Consider the following 16,066-nt stretch of genomic DNA (forward strand, 5'->3'; position numbering starts at 1 on the left):
TGTGTTATTTAGAGGAGTTGAGAAAACAAAAAAGGCTTCCTTTCTCCCCTGCTCCTCAGTGCTTCAACATAGTCAGTGTTCGGTGCTTCATACAAGTGGCATCATAGGGTAGTTCTTTATTTTATGATTGCTTTTTAAACTTAGCCTGGTGTTTTCTGTCTTCTCCTTGTAGCAAAATCCAGTTGCTATGTCCCTTCAGTAATATTCCATCACATGGATATACCTTTTTGCTTTGTCCCTTCATCTGCAGAGGGGCATTGGGGCTTATAGATTTTGGTTATTGTATATAATATTGCTATTCTTTTACATGTGTGTGTGTGTTCATATGTGCCACGTGGAGAACAGAGGAGTCAGTTCTCAGCTTCCACCATGCATTCTGGAGCTTGAGCTGGTCAGGCTTGCTTGGCAAGTGCTCTTAGCTGATGAACCCTCCCTAATATTGCTTTCTTATTAAGATGGCTTTAAGAGGGTTCCAAAGTTGTGAGAAGATAGTGGATACATTTAGTGGCCCTTTACAGTAGTTCTCCCCCATTTATTTTCAGACCCGTTGAAACGATAGCCAATTTCACAGTTCTGCATGTCAGCCGCTGAGGATGCTGGTAGAAGATGAAGTGGCTGAAGAGGACTCGGAAGCAGTCTCCTCCCCAAGGAGAAGCAACAGTTTTTCTAAATGACAGAGTTTAACAATTTTTGTACGATATGGAAGATTTTGATTTGGTGGAAACTTTACAAAACAAGTCACCTTCTGTAGAATCTGATATCAAAAGTCCTCCCCATTCTCTTGAGTTGAGCTTACATGCTAATAGGTAAGAGTTGGTTTGATATTATTTTCATGTGTCGACAAATCAAAATAACTTTGTTTGCAGAGCCTACCCTAGTTGCTAGTTGACCAGTGTCATAGTTGCTGGTTCCCCTTAAAGAACAGAACAGCCAACCTCTGATAAACTCTTCAAGTCCAGTCAGTCAGTGGAGAACAGTATCCATCTGTCTCTCTGCCCAAGGAGAACATTGTGGAAAGAACTTATTAGCTATGTAGCAAGTTCCAGGCCCACCAGGGATACACTGTAAGACAGTGATTTCACAAAAGCAAAAGCCCCAAATTTATTTTGCTCATTGTACTATATATTATGCTTTTTAAATTTGGCAACTTATAAGGATATCTTTAAAATTTGATAACCTAATACAAACATATACTTATTTTATTTTTGAGGTTAGAGTCTCTTGTAGGCCAGGCTAGCCCGACTCATAATATAACCTTGAACTTTTTTTTTTAAGATTTATTTATTTTATGTATGAGTACACTATAGCCATCTTCAGACACACCAGAAAAGGGCATCAGATCCCATTACAGATGGTTGTGAGCCACCATGTGGTTGCTGGGAATTGAACTCTGGACCTCTGGAAGAGCAGTCAATGCCCTTAATGGCAGAGCCATCTCTCTAGCCCCAACCTTGAACTTTTGATTCTCTACCTCCTGATAATTTCCTCATTATTTTTCCTTTTTTTTTTAAAGAGACAGCCTCAAGACAGATCTCCTTCCTAGTATTGGGATTACAAATGTGAGCTACCATACCTAGCTTATTGCTACATTTTAAATTCATAATATAATTTACTGCAGAAGCTTTGTACCAATCTGGGAAGTAGCAATTGAAAATGTGTGTTAGTGGGGCTGGAGAAATGACTCTGCAGTTAAGAGCACTGGCTACTCTTTCAGAGGTCTTGAGTTCAATTCCCAGGAACCACATGGTGGCTCACAACCATCTGTAATAGAATTTGATGCCCTTTTCTGGTGTGTCTGAAGACAGTGACAGTGTATTTACAAACATAAAATAAATAAATAAATCTTTTAAAAAAGAGCACTGTCTATTCTTCCAGAGAACCTGGGTTCAATTCCCAGCATGCATGTGGCAGCTCACAATTGTCTGCAACTCCAGTTCCAGGGGACCTGACACTCTCAAACATACATATAAAGACAGAACACCAGTGTACATAAAATAAAAAACAATTAAAAAAAATGAAAGGGCTGGAGAGATGGCTCAGTGGTTAAGAGCACTGACTGTTCTTCAGAGGTCCTGAGTTCAAATCCCAGCAACCACATGGTGGCTCACAAACATCTGTAATGAGATCTGATACCCTCTATGGGTGTGTGTCTGAAGACAGCAACAGTGTACTTATATACATAAAATAAATAAATCTTTAAAAAATGTGTTAGTAACTAAGCAAACCAACAACAACAAAATAGACTATGGATTGGCAAACTAGCCAACCAAATGCTTTATGTGTTTAACTATTTAATGATTGATTGAGGGTCTCTATGTCTCTGCCTGCCTGCCCTGAAGCTCACTATGTAGAACAGGCTGACCTGTGGCAGTCCTCTGGATGCTACTGCCCAGTCTGGGCATTCTGCCTTGGCTTTGCACAACTACATACACATACATTTGGCTGCATTGTCTTTCTTTTTTCTTTTGTTGACACAGGGTGTCTCTTTATTGCTTTACCTGGCCTGGAACTCGCTCTGTAGACCACATTGGCCTCTAACTCACAGAAATCTACCTGCCTCTGTCTCTTAGTTGTGCTGGATTAAAGGTATGTGCCACCAAACTCGCCAGAGGGTCAAATAGCTTTAGATAGAAAGATTTTGGAGAAATTGTATATCATGAATAAACTACTTTTAAAGTGGTTGATTCTCTGCCTTCCGTGTGGGGAGTTTGACGTAGCTCTAAGATTGTACAGTACCACCTGGCATGAGGTAGTGTGAAAGGAAGAATGACCCAGAGGGAATGTCTGCTGCCATGCTCTGTCCCTGAAGCTGAGTGCTGACCCCACAGTTTACTTCCTGTCTCTTTTGATGGCTCTTTTGAAATCCACTTCTGGAAGAAATTCGCTTTAGGATGTAGTTCTTGAATTGCCTGGAGGTGAACCTGTGTTTTTCTCACAAAATTTATGTCATTGGACCCTTTTTCCTTGTGACTGACAGCTAAATTACGTAGGTTGAATACAGAATTGCAACTCTTTAAAGTTTTTATAGACATATATTTTAAAGAGTTTCTTGCCTTTGAATTAGTTTTTTTAAAGATTTATTTATTATATGTAAATACACTGTGGCTGTCTTCAGATACACCAGAAGAGGGCATCAGATTTCATTACAGATGGTTGTGAGCCATCCTCCAGCCCATCTTTAAATTCTTAATAATTTTTTTAGTGTCTTCATTTTGGGGTGTGTGTGTGTGTGTGTGTGTGTGTGTGTGTTTGTTTAACAAAGCTTAGGGTCTGAGAATGTTGCTTTGTTAGTTGAGTGCCTGTCTGGCACACAGGAAGCCCTCTGTTCTGTTCTAGCACAGCGGAGATCAGGCATCACGGCTAATGACAGTCATTTCTGCACTTGGGAGGAAAGGCAGAAGAATGGAAGTCCAGGGTTGTCATCTCCTATATAGTGAGTGAGGCCAGCCTAGCATACATGCTACTCAAAACAAAACAAAACATAAATTCAGAGAGAAATGGCCCACTAGGTAAGAGCACAGACTACTCTTCCAGAGGACCTGGGTTCAGTTCCCAGCATCCACACTGTGGCTCACAAATGTCTGTAACTCCCACTCCAGGAGACCCAACACTCACAGAGGGTGTACCGGCAGGCAAAACACCAATACATATAAAATAAAAAGTAAGTCATTAAAAAAAGTTTCATTAGTAAAAATAAAAATAGAAATGCCCCTTTAGCTATTAGACAAATTTTAATGTCCTGAATTGTGCTTGGGGTGTTTGTAAACAAATCTGCAATCAACCCACATTTGGAAAAGAAGTCTTCTGGAAAGAATTAGTGTTCTATTACACACCACACAGGCTCAATAAATCCTGAATATTGGCTGCTAATTGACTTGGCAGAACTTTCATACAATGGTAGTCCAGTGATAAGCTTATCACACCAAATCAGGGTCTGGTTACTGAGACTGAACTGTTCTGGATAGTGGGGAGAGAATCCTTAGTACACAATGAAGGGCTGTTTAAAGTGGGCCAGATGATCCCCTAGAATAATTCAGAGAAGCTAGGCCACTTGCCTGTGGATTCCATTGGGCTTTGGGGCGTTCCCTCAGTGCTGGAGAAGGTCTTCCTGTAGCACTCGTAAAGAAGTGAGTGTGTCCTGTCGTCCTGTGCTGTCTGGCCTTTGTGGTCGGATTTTCAAAGGAGGGGCCCTTAGAATGGAGGATTAGGTATCAGTGGTTGTGTTCTGCTCTGCTAAATCTTGAACTGCTGAATTATTCAACACTTCAGTCGAGTGAGGAAAACCATCTGAATTATTTATGTTTCAACAGAAGTAGTCCCCACCTTAGTACAAATGGGGTATCCTCTTTCTCAGGGAAGACCGGGCCACCTGTCATTCAAGGCACAGTCGAAATCCTCACTGCTTTAAGACAAGACCTACAGAACAGTGGCCGGACTGACTCAGAACTTTGGAAGAACTGTGAGGTATCTCATTTTGTTTTATTTTGGGTGGGGGGGGTCTTGAAAAAATTTCTATTTCAGTGGGGCTCTACTGAATTGTTAGACATCTATGTCTAGAAGACCATGATACTTAGCCTTAGGGCTAAAGTCAAACGACTAAGCATGTTAAACAGGCACTGATACTGAAGGAACAAGAGAAAGAAAACATGGGAGATGGTGGCCTCAATAGATTGGAATAGTCCCCGTGAACTGAAGTCTTTGTTCCCAGCACCCTCCGATTGTTACAACTGTTGTGAGTTACAGTCTTCTGTGGGACTCCTAGAATTGTCCTTAATCTGCTTTGCTTGAAATATTTTGAATGCTCTTATTATAAACACATTCTTCATCCCATGTTGAGCTGTCTGCTCCTCATGGCAGCCATTTCTTTGGTTACACTGTGATGGGAATTTAATTTTTATGAACATCTCACAGTGTAAGTTTGGTGTGGAAGCTGGTGGTAGTGTGCTCTCCTGGACTTGCAAAAACCAAGAAGGGGAGTAAAAGGAAAAACAAATAGTAACAAACTTAAAAGATTAACATTCAAGAGGATGCTCACAACATTTGTTTTGGAGAATATTATCCAGGATGGCCTTTTCTCAATTGGTAGGTTTTTTGTTTTTGTTTTGTTTTTGAGACAGGGCCTCTTATTATGTAGGTATGGCTTTTCAGGAGCTCACCGTGTATACCAGGCTGGCCTCGAACCCATAGAGATCTCTCAGAGATTCTCGTGACTGTCCCTCCCAAGTGCTGGGACTAAAAGTGGGAGCTACCAGGCCAGGCCTCTCTTTCCTGCGTTTTAAGACTATGTTAGAGGTTGTAATGCTTTATAGAAATGCAAACAGATTATCAAACTCTAAGCAGTAGATGGTTTTGTTTCATATTAATTGTACTTTTAGAACCAAAACTCGTTATTTTAGACTATAAAATGGAAAGAATAAGTTTTCTGGTTTAAGAATTCACTAACAGCCGTGCCCCAAATGTAATCTCTTCAAGGATTAAGCATTTAAGCTACATACTAAAAATGAGCTTTTCAGATTTTTGGGGGGTGGTGGTGGCTGTGGTTTGAAGCAGGGTCTCACCCTAGCCTAGAATGCTGGGGCTTATTCTGCAGCCCAGGCTGGCCTTCAGTTCATGGCTCTCATGCCTTAGCCTCCCCAGTGCTGAGATTTCAGGTTTGAGCTTCTGAAATTGGCAGCTTTTTAGTTTCTCACACACTTTTTGTTTATCCACCCAACAATCATTGTGAGCTAGTGGGGAAGACCTCTAAGATGCCCTTGTGGTATGATGCTGTTAAGGCGTGATGGCATGCTGCATGCTTAGCATGCGTGAGGCTAAGGGCTCTAACTGAGCATCTGGACAAACACGTTCCACGAATGGTTATTCTTTAAGACATGATCAGGCTGGAGAGATGGTTCAGCAGGTTAAGAGCACTGACTGCTCTTCCAGAGGTCTTGAGTTCAAATCCCAGCAACTACATGGTGGCTCACAACCATCTGTAATGAGATCTGATGCCCTCTTCTGGTGTGTCTGAAGACAGCGATAGTGTACTCATACACAAAATAAATCTTTAAGAAAAGAAAAAAGAAAATGATCTTTGCAGATGAGCTCCTGCAGACTGTTGATTCCAGGCTCACTGCCTGACCCTGAGCTCTCCTTTGCAGGCTCAGCCTCCTTCAGGTGCAGAGCCAGGGAAGTCTGAGAAGGGAGGGGCCTAGCTAGAGTCCTGTAAGCCTGTTTCTGCTCACGTCTCTTCAGTGATGCTTTGCTGTGCTTAGCGAATGCCCACCTGACCCATAGAGTTTAGCTCCTCAGTGAAGAGAGGCTGACTGCGCTGGCGGAAAGGGCAGTGCACTTTGTGGTCACTTCAGGAGAGTTTTCTGATTTATTTAAGGTGCTTTGTTAGAGTGGTGTTTTAGGAACAGAAGGTCAGGTGTATGTAAGCCTGAATCTGATGGTTTTCCTTTGGAGTCTCTGGTTCTTATGTCCCTTTTGGAATAATAAGATTGCTTGATTTTTTTTTTCTTTCTTCTTTCTTATTTGTACTCACTTTTAATAATGATATACCATAAAAATATAGCATATCAGCCATCTTAAAAGAAGACTTTACTTTTGTATGGAGTCTGGCGGTGTACATTACTGAATAAAGAACACAGTATTCAGCCATTCCTAGATTGCTTGATTCTTGTCACTTAAAAGAGGCTAATATACTTTAGTAGACACAAAACCTTCTTCTGAGCGGGCAGACTGGCAGTTTTCTTAGTTTGCTTTAGCTATATCTCTTTAGCATTTTACCACTTGGGTTACATATCCAATAACAACAGCTAGAGCATAAAAATAATAAGTGTTTATAATATATTGTCTCTTTGCTTGGGTAGTGTACTAGACACTTTGCTTGTAACATGGAAACTTATTAGATCTGGAGACTTCTTATAGATTTTTTTTTTAAAGTAAAAGCAGTGACATTCACAGGTAAAACAACCTGTTTGTATTAAAATTAGCATAGGTGGTGGTGCATGCTTTTAGTTCCTTTAATTGAGAGGCAGAGGCAGACAGAGCTCTGAGTTCAAGGCCAGCCTGGATTACATAGCGAGTTCCAAGACATCCAGGCTGTACAGTGAGACCTTGTTTCCAAACAAACAAGCATGGGTAGTAGAATAGCAGTTTGTTATTCCCCACAACCCGACTTCAGTGTGCAGCAGTGCACGCCTGCTGATGTGCTTGGACATTGACACACAACCCCATACACACACTCCTGCCTAACTGATGCAAAGGAAGTGGAAGTTGCTTAGTTGCTTATAGCAATAAATATTACAATATGTTAGTGCCACATCCATGTTCCTCGTAGGTTTGTGAAGCTCTCTGGCATTTCTGCAGTTTATATGGTATCCTCACTGTGAGGGTCGCAGCTCTGAAAGGACTCTAGCATTGATGTCCCCATGACTGAGGTACACAGTGATGCTGTTTTCTGAGCCTAGTGACTGGGCTCATTTCTGAAACAAACTTAAGTTCGTTTGGAGCAATATGCACAACATTGCACAAATTCCTTATTTTTCCCATATAAAGGGACACAAGGCAAGAAAGAGAAGAAATGCTTGGCTGGTGGGCGGGGGAGATAGTGTGCAGTTGTTGTTGGGAGGACAGCAGTCACGTGAAGAGCTGGGAAAGAGCCATCCAGGTAGAGGGAGTTCTGCTTGCCCAAAGACTAAGAAGAGGCTGGTGGGTGGCGAGCCAGCCGTGAGCCAGCCAGGCAGAGGGCGGAAGGAAGCCGCGAGGCACTACAAGGGAAGGCTGAAAGGCTGTAGACAGCAAGGCTGGTGTTCAGCTTGCCGCCTCATTGATGCTGCATGTCTACTGACTCAACAGGCACCAGACTTAGGAGGGGATTTGTCCTTCTGGAGAATGTGTGACCCTCTCGGGAAGTACTTACTGCTCTTAGTCAGGAGGAATCATGATCTGAATGTGGGCTCTGAAGGGAAGTGGAGGCCATGTCCATTGGACTCGAGAATCAGCTTTCTTTATATTCTTTGCACGTTGAGCTTTGTGGGGTTTGTAACACTTTAGTGAAAGTGAAAACATTTAACTATTTTATTTTTGTTTTAGGATGTGAGATTTTCTGGGTTCATTTCCATACTTAAGGAAATCATTAGCTTTTATGAGAGGAAAGGATGAGGAGCTGAGGACAAATGTAGAGGCATGGGAAGCTCACTCTGACCCCTAGCATCCACAGAAAAGCTGGTAGGGTAGTGGTTCTTGTGGGCCTGGCGCTCTAGAGGTAGAGCCGGGTTGGGTGGGTGGGGACTCCTGGGCTAGTCAGCCCTGCGTGATTGGCAATCTCAGGTCTCAATGAGAGATACTGTCTCAATAAATCAGGTAGGCTGCTGATTGCTAGTGGCAGCTGCCTTTAATCCCAGCACTCAGAAAGCCAAAACAAAGTGAATGGCTCCTGAGGAATGATACTCGAGGTTCACCTCTGTCTGGCTTTATATATGTGCATACATGCATGAGTGCATGCACACATATGTGTACACACACACACACACACACACAAGCGCAGCTATCAGGTCTTTGTCTCCATGTATAGTCCAGGCCAGTCTCGATATCTCCTGCCTCGACTTGCTGAGTCCTGGAACTATAGGAATGTACTATTGTACCTAGTACTATCCACTACATTCTAATCAGAAATGAAAGGGCTCATGAGATGCTCAGCAGGTAAGGGTGCTTGCCTCCAAGCCTGATGACCTGATGACCTGAGTTCACCCCCTGGGCACCACAATGGAAGGAAAGAACTGCCTTCTACAAGATGACCTCTGACTTCCATGTGTTTACCTTGTGTTAGACACATCTGAGTGCATGCATACATAATAAATTCTTAAAAGTATATAAGAGCAGAGCTGGAGAGATGGTTCATTGGCTAAGGGCACAGGCTGCTTTTCCGGAGGACAGATGTCCCATTCATAGCACCCACATGACATTCAGTAGCTGAAACTCTAATTCTAGGGGATCTGATGCCTTCTTTTGGCCTTCACAGTACTGGGCAACAACAGAAGACAATTTAAGATTCCATTTGAAAACTAAGGCAGACTTTCAGACTTACCCAGATTGCAGGTGACATTTAAAAAATAATCTTTAACCCCTGCTTTTAATAGTGTTACACTAAATACATAAGTTGGCCTATACATTTTGTATTAAAAAAGTGGTTTTGCTAGGCTTGTTATCTGTAATCACAGAACTTGGGAGGCTAAGGTAGTAGGATTGCTTTGAGTTTGAGCCTAGCCTGGGTTACGTAATGAGTTTTAGGCTAGCCTGGGCTACAGAGTGAGACCCTGTCTGAAAAAAAATCAGACAAAGAAAGGGAGTGTTTCTCACTAGAGAATTTTTCTTTGGACATCTTAGGTTAAAATTATGTTCAGTGAAGATTCTTTATACTTTCTTAGGCCAGGTGGCTGCAGCTCTTCAGTGTGGTCCAACAACATTGCCAGGAGCAGATTGTCACCCAGCAGGAGCAGTTCCATCGGCAGATCCAGGTGAGTTGCCCTGAATTTGGAAGCTTTTTATCTGTGAGATTTGCAATCAAAACAGTTTATGTATTAATTCTGCTTACGAAGATCTCACATTTAGAGTAGTAGCATATTTTGAAGCATGACCATTTCTTAACATTAAAAAAAAAAAAAGAATGTTTAAAGTTCTTTTCTTTCCCCTTTTTGTTCTCAGCGGATACAGGAGGAGATTAGGAAGTTGGTGACACTGCAGGTCAGCAATGCGTCCTGGCCTCCCTGCAGCAGCAGCTCTGTGAGTGAACAGGTGTCTTCAGAGAGCCAAATGGGCTTCTTTTCTGAGAACAGTGAGAGGAATGAGTCTGTTGTCAGTTACCCAGAGTCTCAGGCACCCCAGACACAGCCAGCATCGTTCACATCCCACCCGGACTGCAGTGTGGACAGCAGCTCAGTGAGCAGTGGCTACGGGACCTTCTGCATCCTGGAGATGAACACCCACAAGGCTAAGGAGCCGACGGAGCCCCTGGAGCCCGAGGCAACATCCCAGGGGCAGCACACAGCCTCTGCCGCAGGAGGCTCAGGAGCCATAAACTTTTTCACACAGACCCCTGAAGAGCTTTGTGCATCTCTGAAGGAAGACGGCTCCACTTCTCCTGGTGAATTTGAGCATAATTTTCTTGGTGAAAACAAGATCTCTGAAGTATACAGTGGGAAAGCAAATATGTAAGTAGATTTCTCTGCTGTTTAAAAGGTTTTATTCATTTATTCGTGACATTAAAGTGTAATAAATAAAGTTCTTTTTATTTGGTCCACAGTAGAATGAGATGTATTTACATCAGTTTTACCATTAAAATCTGACTTTTATGTGTCATGTGTGGAGAACTGAAATAAACAAGTCCTGTGTACTAATGACTCTTATTCTTCCCATGTGCAGTGTTTTAAGACTGTTGGAAAGAGGGCTCAGCATTTAAGAGCTCTAGCTGCATTTTCAGCACCTGTATGGCAGCTAAGAACTATAATCACAGTTCCAGTTGACTTAACACCTTCTCTTGGCCCCCTTGGGCACTGTATACATGTGAAAAAAATATGGCATGCAGGTAAAATACCCATACACATAAAGATATAAATCAACCTTTAAAAATGACTTTAAAAATTATTTTATGTATATGAGTACACTGTCATTTTCTTCAGACACTCCAGAAGAGGACATCGGATCCCTTGACAGATGGTTGCGAGTGATCATGTGGTTGCTGGGAATTGAACTCAGGACCTCTGGAAGAGTAGTCAGTGCTCTTAACCGCCTAGCCATCAGCTGACTCTTAACAGCTGAATGTGATGGTGTACACTTTTAATCCCAGCACTGGAGAGGCAGAGGCATGAGGATCTCTAGGAGTTCCATGGTGTAGATACAGGATAGCCAGAGCTACACAGAAAAACCCTGTCTCATAAATCCAAAAAGAAATAAGTCTCTTTTCTCAGGCTGAGTATGGTGGTGCTTTCCTTTAATCTCAGTACTTGGAAGGCAGAGACAGGAGGGTCTCTATGAGTTGGAGGTCACCTTGCTCTATGTAGTGAGTTCCAGGACATCCAGGACCATATCAAAAACCAAAACCAAGACCAAATATACCCCCAAATCAAAACACAAATTTTATGATTTACCTGAAGTTTGCAGTTTTACACATCTGAAATGTGTTATAGAAGCTGGGTGTGGTGGTGCACACATTTAACCCCAGCAGAGGCAGGTGGATCTTTGTGAATTCAAGGTTAGCCTAGTTTATATAGCAAGTTCCAGTTCCAGACAACCATGGCTATATAACAGAGAGAACCTGTTACAAAACAAAACAACAGTAGAAGACAGAAAAAGGAAGGAGACTCAGGGACAGTGGGATGTCCCTGGGTAAAGGAGCTTGCCATATAGGCTTTGATGACCAGAGTTCTGTCTGGAAGGAGAGAACTGTCTCTACAGAGGTGTCCTATGATCTCCATGTGCACACTGTGACATACATCATGTATATACACAGAATAAAAAAGATACAGAAAAGAACAAATACAAAAATAGTTAAGGAAAGGAAATTTGCAGTCAGAGAGGGTTTAGGAGAGCCCACTGCTATTAAAGAGGACCTGAGTTCAGTTTCCAGAAACCACAGTGGCTGACAATGGCCTGGAACTCCAGGTGTAGGTACTGATAACCTCTACAGGCAATAGACATGTATGTGGTACACAGACATGGATGTAGGTAAAATGTTCACATACACACCCACAAAACACACACACACACTTTCACTTTTAAGTCTTATGTGCTTTGGTGTTTTCCCAGCACATATGTCTCTGTGACACTGTTGGGTCCCCTGGAACTGGAGTTACAGTTATAGCCATGTGTGCACTAGGAATTGAACCCAAGTCCTTTGGAAGAACAGGCAGTGCTCTTAACTGCTGAGCCATCTCTCTAGCTCTCTAGATTTACAAATAAATCTTAAAAAAGGCATTTAGGAAAATCAGTAAAATGTCATTTTGTTTTGTTTTTTTTGAGTCAGGGTTTCTATATGGCCTTGGCTGTCCCAGAACATTCTGTGTAGACTAGTCTGGCCTCAAACTTACAGAGACCTGCTGAGTGCTGGAACACGGGCAGCACCACTGCATCGACCGACCTCTCTTTACTAACAAAAAAAAAGAAGTTCTGCCCAATGAAGCAATAGTTGCTATGCTGAATTTTATAGATAATTCTTTTAAAGAAAGTAATTTTATTTTTTCTCTTTTTAAGTAGTAAGTCTATAACATCATGGGCACAAAAGCTGAAGCAGAACCAGCCAAAGCAAGCACATACAGAAGATGACTGCTCACGACCGAAGCCAGGGAGCGAGCTAAGCCGGAAGCCTCCAGTTGAAGCAGTAGGTGACAAGGGGCTCTTCTGGCATGCGTTGGCTCCTGATGGTTACACTGGGATTGCTGTGTTTTTGCTCATTTGTTTACTTACATTTTCTTAAAAAACTCCTACTTGATTTTGAGTGTATGAGTATTTGCTTGCATGTATGTATGTGTATGCAGTACCTCTGGAGGCCAGAAGAGGGCATTGGATCCTGTGGATCACTGGAGGTTGTAAGCCACTATGTGGGTGCTGGGAACCAAGCCCTAGTCCTCTTCAAGAACAGATGGTGCTATTAGCCGCTGAGCTTCACATATCTTTTTGTCTAAGGATTTGTCTAGACTATAAGTCTAGCCTCTTTAGTAGGCTAGAAATGAGAGCTAATGGACAGAATTATAGAAAAATGAAGAAGGAGACTTGGGTAAGAGTGGTGGTTTCTCGTCCAGAGGACCCGAGTTCAAGTCTCAGCACCCAGTGACAAGCACAGCAGTCTGTACTCCATCCAGATGCAGGGATCTCATGCCCTTCTCTGGCCTCCAAGGACACTACACCCACACATATAGGCATACATGAAGGTAAAATATCTGTATTCATACAATTAAAATATTTGTAGAGTGTTTATTTTCTTTAAGTTAAATATTTACATTTAGCAAGAAAGTAATCAATTAAAAATAGAAAAAGTGATGATCAAAAAAGTCAAAAGACGTTGAGAGTATAGCTCAGTGGTTGAGTACTTGTCTGACGTGTGCACATGGGTTTCTTCCCCAGCATCACAAAGCACACATTCAAGTATATGTCACTAGTATATTGTAACAAGTTGTGCCAAGCCCTTCCTTTTTTTTTTTTTTTTAAGTTTCTTTATTTGTTTTATGTGAGTACACTGTAGCTGTCTTCAGACACACCAGAAGAAGGCATCAGATCCTATTACAGATGGTTGTGAGCCACCATGTGGTTGCTGGGAATTGAACTCAGGACCTCTGGAAGAGTAGCCAGTGCTCTTAATGCTGAGCCATCTCTCCAGCCTCAAGCACTTTCTTAAAATTGTGAAAATTTGGATAATTATGATTTTATAATTTGAGTTCTAAGTTTGTAGATAAAAGATTAATTTTTTTTTCTTGTGGCTGAGTTTGCCATATATATAGCCCTGGCTACCTCCTCTTCTTGCCTCTCAGCCCCCTGAGTAGCAGGGATTGAGGTAGAATGTCACTGTGCTGTGCAAGAATAAATGTTTACACTCTGTGGAGCTTTTGCTAACCCAGCCACTCTATTCATTAAAGAGCCACAGACAGAAAGTTCCAGTACGTGTGTATTTCTGCCATGGCCTACACTGTAGTGGGACTGCTTAGTGTTGTACATTGAGGTACCAAAAGCAGGTCTTTGTATAAGCTGAACATGGTCTTGCCATTATCCTAGGAAAAATTTTGAATTAAAAGGTTGTAAGAGTTCCTCAGTTTCTAGATTTGTTTGTGTTTATCCATTTCCTGACCTTTTTTCCTAATGTGGGTGTGCATGTTGAGCCCATATATGGAAGTCAGTGAACACCTGTATAGAGTCAGGGGCTGGAGAATGAACTCAGATTGTCAGGCAAGTCAGCGAGCACCTGTACCCCCACACCAGCAAACAAACACCTGTACCTCCACACCAGAAAACACCTGTATCCCCACCAGCAAACACCTGTACCCCCATCCAGCAAGCACCTGTATCCCCACAACATCGAGCACCTGTACCCCCATACCAGCAAACACCAGTATCCCCACCAGCAAACACCTGTACCCCCACAACAGCGAGCACCTGTATCCCCACCAGCAAACACCTGTAGCCCCATCCAGCAAGCACCTGTATCCCTCCCACCAGTGAACCCCTGTATCCCCCTACAAGTGAGCACCTGTATCCCCCATCAGTGAGCACCTGTACCCCTACACCATCGAGCACCTGTATTCCCCCACTCCCAGCAATATCACTGTTATTTCCCTTTTAAAATTCTTATTTGTATTTTTTTTTTTTTTGAGGCAGGGTCTCTCTATATAGTAGCCCTGGCTGACTAAACTTACTATGTACACCAGGCAGGCTTTGAACTCATAGTGATCCACCTCCTGTCTCTGCTTTGAGTTCTGGGATTAAAGGTATTCACCACCATTCTCAGCTTCCCTCAGACTATTAAGAAACTGTTTATTTCTCTTTCAGTAGTGTCTTTTCACCGGCCCCATTTTTGAGGTAGACTCTCATACTGTAGTCCAGGTGGCATTGAACTCATGCTAATCCTCCTGCCTCAGTGTCTCAGAGATTACAGAAGTGAGCTTCCTACACATGGAACCCTAGTTGGTGTTGAAGAGGAAGGAGGTGAATGTCAAAGGCTTCTTAGGCCTGAGAAGCCAGTGTTGGGGACTTTGTATTCGGAAAAGGCCCATTCAGTGCTGGGGTAGATGTCTTACTCTGAACTATTTTGCCATCAATAGTGGGATATCATTTTTTTAGAACAATAGTCTGAAACTAATTATAGATTGGGGCAGAAAATTGCTATTTTCTTTGTAGTTGTTTGGAATAAAGGGAACATGTTCTCTTACATAATAGTTTCTTTTGTTTTATAAAACATAATACTTAAATGCTGTCTCACTCCCCACTCCTCACCCCAGAGACAGGGTTTCCGTACATAAATCAACCTGTCTTCTGAGTTTTAGGGTTACATGGGTACAAACACAGGCCCCTGTATCGTGCCCTCAACCCACTTTCTGTGTGTGTGTGGGGGAGGGGCTAAGTGTCTATCTACTGCCATACCTTCAGCCCCAAGCCTTTCCTGCTTCTGGTTTGTGGTTTTACTCTTGGTGGAGTCAGTGGGTTCTTGTAGACATCTGTGGTTGTGACTCACAGTGTATTCGATGTTGTCTCATGGTTCCCAAACTTTGCTGCAGGTTGAAGTTATCTGAGCTTTAAAAGTGTATCAAATGGGCTGCTTCTGCTAGTTCTGACTGCCAGAGGGGCGGGGCTGCCTGTGGAGGAGTGTTGTATCATGGACATTGGTGTGTGAGTACTTCTAAGAGATCCCTGGCTGGAGCAGCAACTTTTTCCTGGCTGCTCTCATCAGGGCAGCTGAGAATCAGGCTAGCACCACCCTCCACTGCTGTCCGTGTCCAGCAGGGCAGCTGAGAGGGGCTACATCTCCTGGGCAGGGCTAATTCTTCCTCATAGACAATACATTTAGCATTAAATCATTTGGAGAAAACAAGTTCCTATGGTGTCACTGTACCTTTAAGTGATTTTGAGGTGGTATTGGCTGGCGGTACAGGAACGGCATGGTCCATGCGTTTCCACGCTGTAGAATTCTGGACTCACAGAAGTTGGAAAGTCTTTACTGAGCCTTGCTCTCTGTTCCTAATGTTTTCGGTTTCATTCCAGGAAAGGGACTGCTTATCAGAATTCTCCTCTGATGAGCTTTTCCTTTTGCACCATGTTGGTTTATTCTTGGAAATAGCTACTTTGAAGTCAACATCGACTTTGTGTATTGTGTGGCACAAGCATTTTCCAGGGCCAAGTTGTTTTTCATTTCTTTGGCCCTTTGTTTCTATTTCATGGGCTGAAGGACTCAGGTCTTTAGACTAAGCTCATTAGTAGGTCCTTGAGCTGGGCTCCGGGAAACATCTCTGGCTAAGAGGACTTAGGCTTAGAAGGCTTTGGTTGAATCATGCTTTTACTTTCAAGTGGCCCTTTTCTTCAGTGGATGGCCTCTTGCAAC

General features: G+C 42.7%; 1 protein-coding gene across 1 annotated transcript in view; it reads left to right on the top strand.

Moving 5' to 3' along the window:
* MPHOSPH9 (M-phase phosphoprotein 9) overlaps positions 1–16,066 on the top strand; it is a 62,181-nt gene that overhangs the window by 1,826 nt on the left and 44,289 nt on the right. Inside the window, exons 2-6 of the mRNA XM_080941448.1 lie at positions 543–806; positions 4,311–4,464; positions 9,414–9,503; positions 9,691–10,196; positions 12,235–12,361. Of these exons, the coding sequence (XP_080797574.1) occupies positions 700–806; positions 4,311–4,464; positions 9,414–9,503; positions 9,691–10,196; positions 12,235–12,361 (984 nt within the window). The 5' untranslated portion in view covers positions 543–699. The remainder of the gene's footprint in view (positions 1–542; positions 807–4,310; positions 4,465–9,413; positions 9,504–9,690; positions 10,197–12,234; positions 12,362–16,066) is intronic.

This window comes from Micromys minutus, assembly GCF_963924665.1.
Source record: "Micromys minutus genome assembly, chromosome: 29".
Lineage (NCBI taxonomy): Eukaryota > Metazoa > Chordata > Mammalia > Rodentia > Muridae > Micromys > Micromys minutus.